This window comes from Hipposideros armiger, unplaced genomic scaffold, assembly GCF_001890085.2.
Source record: "Hipposideros armiger isolate ML-2016 unplaced genomic scaffold, ASM189008v1 scaffold_46, whole genome shotgun sequence".
Lineage (NCBI taxonomy): Eukaryota > Metazoa > Chordata > Mammalia > Chiroptera > Hipposideridae > Hipposideros > Hipposideros armiger.
In genome coordinates this window covers 1,750,613-1,765,900 of record NW_017731396.1, presented here as the reverse complement: position 1 = coordinate 1,765,900, position 15,288 = coordinate 1,750,613, and the positions used below count along the sequence as shown (strand labels likewise).

At 48.3% G+C, this 15,288-nt stretch overlaps 1 protein-coding gene across 1 annotated transcript in view; it reads right to left on the bottom strand.

Moving 5' to 3' along the window:
- Positions 1-14,533, bottom strand: part of LRRC38 (leucine rich repeat containing 38) — a 62,375-nt gene extending 47,842 nt beyond the window's left edge. The window contains exon 1 of the mRNA XM_019639696.1: positions 14,445-14,533. Within this exon, the coding sequence (XP_019495241.1) occupies positions 14,445-14,533 (89 nt within the window). The remainder of the gene's footprint in view (positions 1-14,444) is intronic.
- Positions 14,534-15,288: the final 755 nt, after the last annotated feature.

Genomic DNA, 15,288 nt, shown 5'->3' with positions numbered 1-15,288 from the left:
TTCAGCATCTTAGCTGTGGAGGGCAGTGTCACTGGCCCTCATATGTGGGATCCGAACTGGGGCCCTCTGGCATCCCAAGCCAGTTCTTAACCAACGCGCCACTCGGCCGACCCTCATACTGTTTTTTTAAGTGCACTGAAATAGGGGCAGTAAACTTGGGTAGAGTCAGCGCTGAATGCATCTGCCGTGGGACGAGTTAGCTTGCATTCAAATCCTAGTTCCATCACTTCTAGGCCGCGTCTCTCTTGCAATTGAGGTAGTCTGTCTGAGCCTCCGTTGCTTCATCTGTAAAGTGGGGACTCATACTATCCACCCCATAGGGTTATTGTGAGGATTAAAAGAGATAATGTGCAAATTAGCCTGTGGCCCAACGTCTGAGGGGGCGCTCAATAAATAGTAGCATCCTGATGCTGTCATCCGTTTGGACACCTCCGGCAACAAACGTCTGATGTCTGCTTAATATTCACAAGAAGGGCATTGAACTGAGTCCTGGGGAGACAAAGATAGAATAGACAGCCTCAGTTCTCAGTGACTCACAATCTCCTTGATGAGATGGAACACAGCAGCGGCAGACAACAAATAAGCAAAGCACTCGCTGTATACGATAACTGCCAAGCCAGTCTTGTGGGTTCATTAATGTCACTGGCATTTGGAGGAGTCAAGGATGCCCGGGCTGGCGTGACTAGGGAAAGGTACATCTTGGCACCATTCACCATATTTTCCTAATCAGACTTCGGAGCAAATGGCCATGTGCCTTCATGCTTCTGTACCCTGGCACACAGTGTTCCCTCTGCAGGTCCACCTGTCAAGCTCACGCCCTCCCCACCCCCCCTTCGAGACACCATGCATTTCCCCAGGTGGCTTTGACCTTCCCAGGTGCAGCCAAATATTGCCTCCTTTGCATCTCTCACTCTCCGGGCTTCTATTACTGTCCTTTGCATGTGGCATGGCATTTATTGATGACAAGTTTGTCTCCCCTGCTGGATCGTTAGTGAGCTCTGGTGTGATAAGAAAGAGGTCTCTGTGAACAACAACAGCAGGAAAAAGTCCTTGTGAGCAAAGATTGTGTCTTTTGCATCTTTAAATCTTGGAACCCAGCACAGGGCCCTGCCGGAGGCAGGTGCTCAACGTCATTGCCGAAGGAATGAGTGAGTACGTGCATGTATGAATGAATGATGCTGCCATGTGGAATGATCACTGGACAAAGTAATTGAAGTTGGAATTGTGTTGGAAAGCTCTGTAATTATGCTTCAGCACTATTTGTTCAACCCCACAAATCCTACACTCTCCTCGGTGGCTCCCCCCCGGGGGGCTTTCTCTCCTTGCTCATACCCCCCCCCCAAGAATACTGATGGCATCTGAATGCTCTGTTCGTTAGCTGCTTACAAGACTGTGAAGCCCCTTTATACCCATCATTTCAGTGGTTCCTCAAAGCAGTTGTCAGGTGGGCCGGCCATGGGTCATGGTGTTCATTTTACAGCAGCCGAGTGAGACTCAGCTAGCTCACTGATGACTGGTGAGCTGCAGGGAGTTTCGACACTTCAAACCCAGGCACACGTTTCCTGTGCTCCTTTTGCAGCTTTTCTGGGCTCAGATGTGCTGTCATGTGATAATGGTAGGTGGTTAGATGGCTACTGATTGGATGGACTACTAGATGGATGTAGGGCCTCAGAGCCTGGAACTTTCAAGTTTATTTTGGACCAGCCACTCACATGTGATCTCAGAGCAGTACTTAAGCTGTCCTCACTAGCCTCCTCTGCCCTCCCCCAAACCATACTGCAGACACGCGTGTACCCCCACGTGTGCACCTCCATGTGCGCACCGCCCCTCCTTCCAGGTGCGGGTCTTTCTGGAGGGCAGATGGGAAAGCTGACATAACCTGAAGGAGCAGTTTAAAGCCACCAGAATTCTTTCTAGTAATTGCGGAGGCACACAGGAGGCTATTTTTATGTGAATTTGTATGTGATTTGCATACATTTGCATGTATTTCCCAAAGCCATCACACTGAGTTCATGAAACAATTAAAGGTGAACCCACTTCATCTGTGCCAGCCAATTGCAAAGTAGACACATCTACTATGCAAACTATCATGGCTTCTTTTCCCCTGAAGTTTCTTCTAATTTAATATGAAATCATCTTCAGTATTATGGAAGAAGACCTCAAAGCTGCAGAAAACACCATATGCAATAATAATAACAACAATATCTAACACTGAGTGCTTACTATGTGTTAAGCACTGCTCTATGAGCTGTAAATATAATCTAAATCTCCTCAACAACCCAAAAAGTGGGTCCAATTACTATCCCCATTTTACAGGTGAGGACACCGAGGTCCATGGGCGTAAAGTCACATGGCTTGTCAGTGATTCAAACATGGGCAATCTAGTTCCATTCGTTTATGCAGCAAATAGTCATCTGAGCACCTACTATGAGCCAGACAGTGTTCTAGGCACTGGGGACACAGCAGTGAACAAAAAAGACAAAGTGCCAGCTGTCACAAAGCATTCATGGGCATTAGTTAGGGTAAGGCTGGGTTTCTGGAACAAAGAGACCCCAAAATGTATGAAAGAACAAAGAAGTTGTGACCTGCTCCACGTGGTCATTGGGGAGAACTCAGGTTCCTTCCAAGCCTTTGCTCTGCTAAGTACCTAGGACATTGTCTTTGCTGCTTGGATGAACCTGGGCTGCTGCCATGTCCTCGGGTAGCCAGCAGGAACGTAGACGGGGCACAGAGGGGCCACCCCTGGTGTGCTAACGCCCAGGCCTGTGGGGAGAGGCAACCGTCATTTCTATGTCCTTTCTGTGAGTGAAACCTAGTCCTGCAGCCACATCCAGCATCAAGAGGGGCTACGGAATGGGGTCTGGCCAGGGCCAAGGAATTAGGGAGAATGACTCTGGTTAGGCAACCAGTCTCTGCGACAGAATGATATTCACTGAGCAAGCAACTAGATGGGATGATGTCAGAGAGCCATAAGTGCAATGAAGAAAAACAAAGCAGGGGTAGGGGCTGGAGGGTGACTCAGTCACATTTTTAGACAGTCATGAGTTCTTAATCACTGTCCTTAACTGACCCCAACCATACCCATGTTCACGGTGACTACTCGTATGCTGAAGGCTTAGGAGAGCCCTAAGACCTTCCTAAACCAAATAAGGTCAATTCACGTCCAGCTGAGTAATCAGGTGCTCTGACCTAGCAAGAGTTTACTGGACTTGACCTTCATTTCATGCCTTCTAGCAAGGTATTTTTATTAGTCATTTCATTCTCATTTTAAAAATCCTTTAAGGTAGCGAGGGCAAGTATCGGTGTCCCTCCCTTGACAATGGGGAACTGGAGGCTTAAGAGTGTTCATTCCAGTTAGAATATAAAATGTATTGAACTTCTATGTGCCAAGGAACTGGGATCAAATGAAATGGGATGTGGTTCCCTCAGATACCTTAATAGGTAGCTTAGTATAGTATGCAGACATATAAGCAAATAATTTGTAAAACATACAATGTTCAAAGTGTGTACAATATACAGTGCTGCAGAGGAGGAAGGGAATAATAATTCTACCTGGATTGGAGGGATCAGACTAGGTATCACAGAAGAGGTGATGGCTGACCAAGGTTTTGAAGGATGAATAGGAGTTCTACAAGCAAGTGGGGAATCTGCTCCAGAGAAAGAAACTATGTTTCAGAGAAAAGAACTATGTACAGGAAGACACAGAAGTCTTATGAAATGCTTCAGAATTTGGCCATGAATGTTTCAGAAAGGCTCACTAAACCTCTAAAATCAATGCTGGAGAGTAACCCTGGTCTCCTGACTCCTAGTGCATGCTAGTTTTTTACCTTCCTTTGCAGCTGTCCCATGGTCTGGTGGACCAGTCCCTGGATGTCGTACCAGCATTTTAAAAGCTCTGGTCACAGAGCTGCTATGCCCATGCATTCATCCAATAATATCGACTGAGTACCTTAGAAATGGACTCAAACATTGGGATACAGTGACAATGCAACCTGGCCTGATTCCCAACATGAAAGAGGGGTCAGCACAGCCTTTGACTCACCTTAAGTTCTCTCGTACTCCGTCTCATCTAAAAGAAGGTTCTTGGGCCAGATGATGTCTAATGTTGCTTCCTGGGGTACCTTCTCCTAATTAGGGGCCATGTTGGGGAAACAGATGAAATGAATCCACATTTACCTGCCCTCCAGCACTGCAAGGGACTGAACATCATTCTTTGTGAGGTTAGGGTCCATCCTGTAGTGGAATGTTTTGATTGTCACCCCACCATCCTTTCTTCTCTTCTCTTCCCAGTGAGTCTCCTGTTGAATTCAGCGCTTCCTCCTTCTCAGCCTTGTGTTTTTGGTGCTGATCTGATGAAGACTCTATCCTTGACCAGACTCTAATCAGGCTCCTCTGAACTCTTTTTCCACTAGACCCATCCTTGGTCATATCCTCAAGAGCCCAAAGTTAGCAAGAATCCTGCTACCAGAGCCCCCCGCCCTCAATATCTGGCCACATTCCTCATCCCCGCCATCCCCCAGGGGATGTCTGACCCCCCTGGCCTGCCTTCAGCAGGAGCCCTGTTAGGTCAGTTTAGCTAGAATCCCCTTAACTCTGATGTTTCCTCTTAGTAATTTTCCATCCACTGACTCCCCATCCTGCTCGTTTGCTATAAATTCCCATTTTTTCTTGTTGTATTAGGGGTTAAGCCCAATTTCTCTCTCCTACTGCAAAACGCCAGTGGAGTCGTCCCCATACCTAGTGCTGTAGTCCTGAATAAAGTCTGCCTTACCGTTGTTTTAACAAGTGTCATGAATAATTTAACAGACTCCACCCCATCTCCAGGTGATTGGTTCAGGCTGAACACGTGACTCAGTGGCTCCAATAAGATGCCAGCAGCTGTTTAGCTGGAGCGCTGCTATGCTATGAGGGTGTGGTGCTTGAAGCTGCTGGGACCCTTTTGTGACCACAGTAAGCATTTATTGCACCTCCTGTGTGCACGCAGGGCCCTGAACCAGTGTGGAGCCTGTGGACAAACTGATGAGAAGCAGAGTGGAGGGCCAGTGAGAAGCTGTGCCATCTCTCCAGACCTCTCAGTGACATGAGCCAATAGAGTCCTGCTTTGTGCTTGAGCCAATGTGAAGTCTGAGTTGGGTTTTTTGTCTCATGCAACTTGGAAAACAGCAGCAGCAGCAGCAAACGATGGATACCGCATCCCTGGGAGCCAGCAGCTTCACGATTGTTTCAACCTCAGGCCAGTTGTCAGTGCCTTTGATTAGAAGAAGTCTTGGGGAAAAACTGTGGGAACACTTAGAAAAACCACCCCCAGTGAAAGATGCATTGATGGACGGCCTGAAGATCCCCTTTGGATACTGCCCTATAATAAAAACTATTTTGGGTCTTTGTCCCCACTCCTAGCACAGAGGTCTTAAAACGCTTGGAGTTTCTTGAGTGATAGGGGTGTCTTTTGTTATTCATAACGAGCCCCTTGAGATCATACCTGAGTTTGCACTTGAGATCATACCTGAGTTTGCACTAATGCCAGGACTCCGTGTGGGGGCCCTAGACAGCCTCAGAATGGGGCTGGTCACCAGAAAACACCAAGTGATTAGAGGGTAAGAATTTTGAGCCCTAAACCCTGACCCCCCAGGGAGGAGCGAGATGCTGGAATTGAGTTCTACAAAAACTTTTGAGGCGTTTGAGTCAGAGACCTTCTGGGTTGGTGAGGACATGGAGGTGCAGGGGGAGGGGAGAGGAGGGGAGGGGACTCCCAGAGAATGTGTGGAAACTCTGCACACTCTCCCCCCCTCACCCCCCCCCCATGCCTCTCCCTGTGCATCTCTTCCATTTGGTTATTTCTGAGTTATGTCCTTTATAACAAACTGGTAAGCAGAAGTCACACATTTTTCTAAGTTCTGTGAGCTGTTCCAGAAAATTATCAAGCCTGAGGAGGGAGCCATTGGACCCCTGTCTTCTAGCCAGTCAGTCTGAAGTTCCTGTGGCCTGAGACTGACAGCTGGTGTCTGGAGGGGGATGGGGGGGCGTGTCTTGTTGGACGGAGCCCTTTAAACTATGGGGTCTGATACTAACTCCAGGTAGATAGCATCAGAATTGAATTGAATTGTTGAGCATGCAATTGGTGTCCAAAAAATTGGAGAATTGTTTGGTGTCAGAGGAAACACACCAGAGCTATAAGATGCAATCTTTACCCTCGTTGATTCGTAATTCTTGGTACAATTAACCAAGGAAACATAAAACGAATAGCTGGCAGTTTACAATCTTGGGATATCAGAAACTGAACTCAAGGATGTTGCAAGAAGCTCACCCGCCTCTGGTTTTCCTTCCCCAGAGAGCACCGAGGTGAACATACCCCAAGGTCCCGAAGTGGCTGGTTTCTCACGTTTGTGGAGTGAAGCACACCTGGTTCTCATTCCTGCCTCCACCTCCTGTGACTTGAGCAACCCACCCTCCCCATGTTCCCCCTCCCTCCTCTGTACAGTGGGGACAACACATGCCTTAGGAAGCATTGCTGAGGGGCTGGCCGAGTGGCTCAGGTGGTTAAGAGTGCATGCTCTGAGCAATAGGGTTGCTGGTTCGATTCCCACATGGGCCAGTGAGCTGCGCCTGAGCTGAGCTGCCACTGAGGTGCCAACAGGTGGCAGGATGGCTCAGCTGGTGAGAGCACGTGCTCCTAACAACAAGGTTGCTGGTTTGACTCCTGCTTGGGATGGCGGGCTATGCCCACCCGCAACTCCACAACTAAGATTGAACACGGCAATCTTGAGGATATGACCTTGAGCTGAGCGGCCGCAAGCTGCCGACGGGCAACCAGATGACGACTGGACTTGGAGCTGAGCTAGATGCGCCCTCCACTACTAAGACTGAAGGACAATAACTTGGCTGTTCCCCTTCCCCAATAAAATCTTTAAAAAAAAAAAAAAAGAAGAAGCATTGCTGAGATGACTTAACGAAACAAAGCTTTGTTTGGGTGTCAATGGTACTTTGTTTCCCCCACAAGCCCCCATCATCTGCCACATGCCAGACTCTTTCCCGGCCCGTCTTTGCAGCAGATACGCTTATCAGAGTTTGGGAGGAGTGGTGATTCGTGGCTTCTCCTGTGGACATCCCACTAGCCCTCTTCCTAGCAATCTACAGACGAGGTGCATTTGGGCTTCTTGACGAATGGGGTGGAGCAGGTCTCGGAAGTGACCAGGTGGCAGAATGGAAAGGTGAACAGACACAGATAAACCTGAAATTACTCCAGGAAAGGAAAAGATGAAGCTAAATGAGCTAATTATGTATGTAAAGACCATGTCAGTCAGTAAGCGTTTATTGAGCACCTCCTGTGTACACGAAGAGCCCTAAGCCAGCCCTGGACCAGGCGCTCAGGAAGAGAGGAGGGCAACGCGAGGAACGTTTCTGAGCCCCAGGCCTGGGTCCTTGGTTCTCAGCTGTCATTCAGCTCTACTCTTCACATGGCTAGCTCATCATCGAAATACCCTTAATCACCACTGGATTCAAAGGGGAAGGACTTCGGCAGGGCCACTCAAATCAGACTGGTGATGCTGAGCTTGGAAACTCGCCAGTATCTATTCAGAGGCCAGCCGTCTGATTCTTTAGGGAGCAAATGACCTCAGTAGAGGGTGGATTTCATCACCTGAAAGGATGGGAAGAGGTGAGAGGGAGTGCTTCATAGGAAATGACACCTAATTACCAATTTCCCATCCTGTTTCCAGGCCCTACAGGCAAAGTCCCTCTGGGCATCTGGTCTACCCTTCAGCCCCAAATGCAAGGCTGCACACACACACACACACACACACACACACACGGCGAATCAAGGCCTTTTTCTCAGCTTCATCGCAAGCCCTGTAAGAGCAGAAAGTAAGTTCTGCGTTGTGATGCTCCACTTCCCACTCCCGATTAGTTATTCAGGAGCTGTGGATGGGTGACACCTGCCTTGGCGTGGTGGTGACTTTCAATATCCTCAAGTATAGAACCTAGGAACGGAGTCCTCTGTGCTGAATGACAATGCATATTGAAAAAAACAAAAAGGAAAATTGCTGCCTCGAAAATAGGAATGCATATATCTTTGATGAGAAAGCACCTTGTAGATGAGACTCTCAGAGAAAGAAGTTTTGAGGTGATTACTTCTGAAAAAAATTGTATCTATAGACAGGCAGCTATTTTGCCAAACTCATTTTCTGATTATGAAGAAACGAAGGAACAGAAAGGGGACAAGGGGAACTTCTCGTCTCATCTGGGATACACATGTCCCTCACTTTAGGGAACAGAGGTGTTCCTGAAAAGTTTACTGCAAATTGGAATTTTTAGAGCCTAAATCACTTTTTTCCCCCCATTACCCTTCTTGCAAAAACGGATCCTCAGAATATTCGTAAGCTATTGAATGTAATAAAACCACGGCTGCGACTGCAGCAAGCCTTTTAACATGATCACTTTTATAGCTGGAATTGGCCATTTTCTTACATTAAGAACATTCCATTTCAAAAAAAGCTGAAAAACATGAAATAAAATAGCTAGGGTTATTTCTCTACACGGTACAACAGTTTCAACGTCAGCCACCATTTCCTGGGTAGTTTGTAAGTTTGGGGCGCCCGGCAAGGCATTTTTACCTGGTGTCTAATTTAATTCCCACAACAATCCTGTGAGCTAGATATTATTATTTCCATTTCTGATGCAATAATAAAGTTTAAGGAAATTAAGTAGCTTACCCCATGTTCATGAATTGGAAGTGGCAAAGCTGGAATTCAAACCAGGTCTGGATGACCCTAGGTTTGGTATACTTTCCCCTCCACCTGGTTTAAAGGTCTAAAGTAAGAAACCAAATAAACAATAAGGACAACAACAACCTCAGCTGCTAAACGAAACAGAACACAACCCCAGGTTCTAACAGGCTCCTTTCTCAAGAGTCCTTTAGTAGGGTGACAAAGTAGTCATACCTTTTGCTCACGTAGGGGGAGAGAAACATTTTTCCTTCTTCCCATCTAGATTTTTTGGTAGGTCTGACAATTAAATGAACATAAGACAGATTAACAGGAGAAAATCAAATTTTATTTCATATGTACGGGAACCCCAAAGATATGGGGCTCAAAAAAGTGAGAAACACAGGCAGTTTTTATACCTTTTAAACAAAGAAATAGTAAATTTGGGAACAATTGACAAAACAAGGGGTTTGGGCTTGGAGTAGCTCATTGGTGAAGAACACAAGCTTCGTTTATGCAGCCTTCTCAGCCCCGAATTCCCTGTGTCTGGTGATGGGGATGCCTTCTCCCCTCCCAGCACAGGGAAGTACTTTCACCTGGGAGATTTATTTCCTACTTCCAGGGGATAAAGGAGGGTCAGAGTGCCCTTTTTTGCACCTGCTGTTTCTTAAGTACCTTTAATTCAAAACAATCAATATGTCAAAGTGGCATATTTGGGGTGGCATATTTCGCTCCCGTTCAGGGTTTAGATCTCAAGTCCAAACCATGTATGAAATCTGTTGGCTTTCATAACAGCTTGCGTGAGGCTGAACGGGTGATAAGACAAAGACCCTGCCACTCAAAGCCCAACTGGAAAGAAACAAGGAGGGGTCACGTCTATGAACCACATATCCATAGTGAGAGGGCTCAACCCCTGAAAACCCCCCAAGGCCTGCAGGGTAGGGGAGCCCAAGCTGGTGGGTGCAGCAGTGGTGCAGTGGCCGGCCTCCAAGTTGGTCCCCAATTGTCCCCTTCCTGATATTCACATCCTGTGGTTCCCATGACCAATAGCTAGTTTCTGAGGAGTAAGTTCTGACACTAGATTATGTGAAGGCCACCACTTCCATCTCAGACATCACTCCTGCTGTCTCTCTCTCCACACACTCTTTCTGGGGGAAGCCAGCTGCCACGTGGTGAGGGCACTCGGGCATAGAGAAGCTCCTATAGCAAAGAGCTGGGGTCTCCTATCAACAACCACGTGAGGGAGCTTGAAAGCAGATTCTCCAGCCCCATGTGACTGCAGGCCATGTGACAGCTCGACTGTAACTTCAGAGAGATCGTGAGCTAGAACCACCCAGCTAAGCCACTCCCGGGGTCCAGGCCCACAGAACCTGTGAGATAATAAACATTTGTTGTTTTAAGCTAAGTTTGGGGGTCATTTGTTTTGCAGAAATAAAACATGAATACAAGTTGTTTTCTTTTCAAAGCTTCCCCGGTGTTGACATGAAGCCCTACCTGGCCAGGTTGTACCTGTCCCGGACAATTCCTCTCCTCTTTCTCCCAGCTCAGTTTACCCCTTCACCCTCTTTATTTTGAATAACTTCCTTAAGGCATTAAAGCTCAACTCAGGCCCACTGAATATGAGAGTGCAATTAGCCATTGAGCAAGTGCAGGGGACAGCAGTTTACGAGAGCCATGTCCCCTAGAGGTATACAGCCTGCAGAGCTCCATGTGGCAGCCCTGCCAGCACTGTGCCAGAGGCCAGGTTTTTCTGTTGGACAGAACACATGGGGCAATTCCTCCAAAGATTACAGACAGGGGTTCGGGGAGGGTGGTAAGGTGACTCCTTTTCACTGGGGCTGGCAGACTTATCTTGAGGTTACAGGCAAAGCCCAAGGATTTAGGTCATTCTCTTTCTTCCTGTCTCAGGAAAGCACCTGCGAGGCATGTCGGGGTGGTGGTCATGACCTTGGGCCCTGGTGTGGCACAGACAAGTCCATTCCCAACTGTCCCTGTTGTTAACGGGGCGACTCAGCACATGGCTTCACCTCCCTCCGGGACTCAGATTCCTCATCTGCCAAATGGGATTAAGAGTAGCACCCCCTCCCCACCGCGGAGTGGCTGGAGGTTACAGCGAGTTCACACACATGTAGTGTAGCTACTTCACTGTCTGCACCCAAACAGCAGCAATTGCTGTTATTATCACTGGTTCCCCCAGGCGAGCCCCATCCCCTGCTGGTTGCAGAGCTGATACTCCACGTTGAATTAATGGAATGAAAGTCTCCGTAAATCAACAACCAACAACAACAATAATGATGATGACGATGATAAAGCCACACTTGAAACTGAACACTACAAAGCATACTGGACAACTTGAACCTTGGTCTCACAAACCACAGCCTCAACTCAGTCGTTTTTTTCCACACTGGAGAAATCTCAGAAGGAAAGAAACCTCATGTGTTGGCAAAATACAGACTGAGAGGCAGCAGCTACGTGTTTCCAGGTGCCCGTTGGAGGGCTCGGGATAATTCTAACCTGAAGACGGACATGCAAACATTTAGTCAATAGCTTAAGCCTGACTTAAGTCGAATCAAGCTGCCAAGCGCCCAGAAGCTATAAACAGCCCTGCCTGGCTGCTCAGCCCTCCCCCTGCCTCCGGGATTGTATCTGAAAGCCTTCTGGATGCAGACTGGATCAACTGCTGACGTCAGAGGGGAATTCACTCCCCCTGTTCTGGTCTAGAATTTCACAGCTCATCCCCCAGGAAAGACTGTGCCACGTTGTGCACACAGACGGGGGAGTGCTGGTGTGGCAGAGGGGAGCTGCCTTGGCTGGGCCTGCACCCGAGTGTTGAGCAAAGATTTAGAAGAAAAGAGACTAAGCCTCCAGTTCCTGTGCCCGCCTCCTGCCCTGCCCCACCGGGCTCACACTCACCCACCCTCCTGCCAACTCCTGCACAGTCACAGGGTGCCCAGGGGGCCAGCTCTGTGCTCTGAGCAGGGCAGGAGGCATGAGCAAGAGGAGACAGACAACAAACATGGACAGAACTCAATGATCAAGTCATTTCAGCCAGAGACGGTGTTGTGAGGAAAATTAAACAGCTCCATGACCGAGGACGACCAGGTGGGGCTCCTTTGGACAGGTGGCCAGGGAAGGCCCCTCTGAGGAGGTGACATTTGAGCCAAGAAGACCTGGATGACTGAAGGAGCCAGATGTGCCAAGGGCAGAATGTTCTAGGCAGAGGCAGGACTGAGCACAGGATTCACGGGGTCCTGGGCAAAATGAAAATGTGGGGCCTCCTTCATACCTATTAAAAATGTCACCATGGTGAGAACAGAGCTTTAAACCAAATGTGGGGCCCCTGGAAGTCCAGGGCCCTGGCTGACTGCATGCGTCTATGCTCAAGAAGCGAGTCCTGGTAGGAGGGTCAGTCTGAGAGCCCGAAGGCTTGGAAATTTCCAGATTTAGAAAGAAAGCCAGTGTGCCTGTAGGGCAGAGGCCATGAGAGGCGGTCAGGGAGATGCGTGTGTAGGGGATGTGGACCTGACAGGTTTGGGCACCCATGAGAGAGGTGCGATGGGGACTTTGCACGAGGGAGGTTCTTGATCTGATGAATCTTTGTAAAGACCTGACTGGCCACTGGGTAGAGGCTGGTGTGTAGTGGGGTCTGAGGAGAAGCAGGGAGCCAGGTTAGAAGGCAGAGATGGTGGTGGCAGGATGGACGGGCCCACATGGACCACAGTGTTGTCAGTCCTATCTGAGGGTCTTCACTCATCCCCTCCCCTCTGTCTGAAATGGCCACGTGCCTTGCGTCCTCAGGGCCTCTGCCTTGAACACCTTGAATACCCATAGTCATCATGTAACTCCACTGCAAAAGCCACCCCCTCCATGAAGCCCGGCCCGCAGGCTGGCACCCGCCCCTAGATAGCACCCAACTCCCCAGCTGGACAGCGAAATCCTTTGTGTTTCCCGACACATGGTGGCTCGTGCTCCATAACTAGTTGTCCAGTGAGTGAGTGAATGTATTAATCCATGTTAGAAGAAACAGGGCCCTCCTCCAACCAGGCAAATCTGAGCCTAGACCTTGACCCGAAGAAGGAGGCTTCTATTTCCAAACTCAGCATGTTTCCCTCTCATTAGATGTTTAAAAAAAAAGTCAAAAAAAGAAAGAGAAGAAGCTGGCATCGGAGGCTGTGGCACCCAAATTGCACCCTCTGACTATTGTTTATGCTATATTTGTCCTGTCTCCAGGCGTCATCCTGGGGGACTGGAAGAAACATGCCAAAACGTCCCTTCCGGCGGCAGCACCCCTGGAGGAATGTTGCCCTGTTCTGCCCTGCCCTCTAGTGGCCAGGATGGATATTGCATGTTCCCCGAAGATATTTTTCCAAAAACTGGAGGAAGGAAGACCGGGATGGTTTGGACTCTGAAGGATTTAGTCAGAAGGAGGGGTGAGCTGCTAGAGAGGCTGGGGAGCTGAGGGCCTCTTGGGCTAGTGGCCTCCATTAACCTAGGCTGTTATTTGTCCTGGATCGTCCCACAATCCCAGGATTGCCAAACTGCCCAGGAGTTGGATGAAAGCGCTCCTGGACAAGGAGAACAGAGACATTGAGCTTTTACATGGCATTTTATGGTCCTTCACAGGGATGCTTTATTTACCTGCAGCATGGATGAGGGCTAAGAAAAACCCAGGTCCACCATATAATTTGGAGCTAAGTACATGACGGATGCCCAGAGATTTAAAATTAGCCAGTAAACGTAATACCGGGCATTATGCTTGCTTTCAAGCGCCTGGGTGTCTGTTCGGGAGGCCTCACTTGGGAAGGACTCTTGATAAAATAATCAGACTCTATCCTCCCTAGAAAAAAAAAAAAAGGACCCGCTTTGAAGGGGACCAGTTGTCCCAAACGTCCTCCAACCAAATCGGAGAGTAGAGCTGATTGCCCGTGTGCATTCGTGTTCCATGTGTGGGATTCTTTTGTGGTTTGCACACATTGAAGTGAGGTTTGGGGTGATTTCCAAAAGGCAAGTATGTATTTGCTGTTTTATAAACACATCTCACTTAGCTTTCAAAGCCGAGGCTGCCTTCTTGTCCCCACTCCACGGCAGAGTGACTGGTACGTGGGGTGAAGGCCATGAAGGGGCTTGTTCCTTGGCACTTCGGGCAAGTCCATGATAAGAAAAGAGATGGCACAAATTCACATTCATAGCTAGCAAATGAGGGCATGTTTATCCGTATGCTCTTTACATGCATGAATTCATTTAATTCTCACAGCAACTTCACTAGATAAATATCATTACCTCCATGTACTAAATAAGCGGTGAGGTTTCAAGTGGTTAAATGACTTGCCCATGACCAAGCATGAGGAAGTAATTGCAGAGCCAGGATTCAAACCCCAGATTGCCTGACAGGCGCTCAAGCACCCGGTTTTATTTTCTCCCAAAGTAGAGTGGAGTCTCCCAGGTGACACACCTCAGGCCCTGTCATCTGTTGAAATTATAAGGAGCCAATCAGTAACTCCCTTGCCTCCCCTTTGGAACACACAACAATTGAGACTGTATTTGTTATCTGTTGCTGTGCAAAACAATTATCCCACAATTTAGCAGCATTTCAAAACAATAAACATTTACAGTCTCAGTTTCTGAGGAATCTGGGAGGGGATTAGCTGGGTGCTTACGAGGGAGGGTGTCTTTTTATGAGGTTGCAGGCTGTGGCCAGTTCAAAGCTCGATTGAGGCTGGAGGATTTGCTTCTGAGCTCACTCACTTGGTGTTGGCAGGAAGGCTCATTTCTTGCCATGTGCGCTTCTGCCTAGGGGTGCTCATGATATGGTTGCTGGTTTCCTTCAGAGTCATTTTTGCCATATACTAATGGTCCAATATGGCATTATACCGGGAGGGTATAGCAGGAGGTAAGGATTACTGAGCACCATCTTGGAGGCTGCCTACCACGTAGAAAGAGAAGTTAGAAAGAGGGAGAACAAAACGATGGCCTTAAAACTGTAAAAATTGCATCAAAGGATGTGGCCACAGGGACTTTTTAAATACTTCATCCCTGAAATAGACACGCTTAGCCACCTGGTCACAGGAGGGGCTGGGGAACCACATCTCACAGCAGGTCAGGTAGGCTTAACACATAGACTTTCTGAGAGTAAGACACTCTGAAAAGAGAATGGGCTGAGCTGGGCAGGCTCAGTAACATCTCCTAACAGCTTACCCCACGCCATTTCCCTCTCCCAGGAGGCTGGGAGTCTCCTCTAGGAGACTCGTCTTCTTATGCACATATGACCAGGGAATGGGTTTTTCACTAACGCCATCCCTGGTCCCATCAGCTCTGTTCCATCACTGCGCATTACATCTAGTGGATGCTTTGCAGGACTACATCCTGGAGTCAAGGGATGTTTCTCATTGATGTCAGTGTCTGCAGAAACCCACATGGTGTGCCAATACCACCACCACCACCACCACCACCATCATCTATCGTTGAGTATCTAGCATGCCGTGCACTAAAACCTTCACAGGAAAGGCCTCGTTCCATCACCATAACCCTCTGCAGCAGGTATGATCTCCATTTAATGGAGGAGGCAAGTCAGCCACAGAAAAGTTAATGT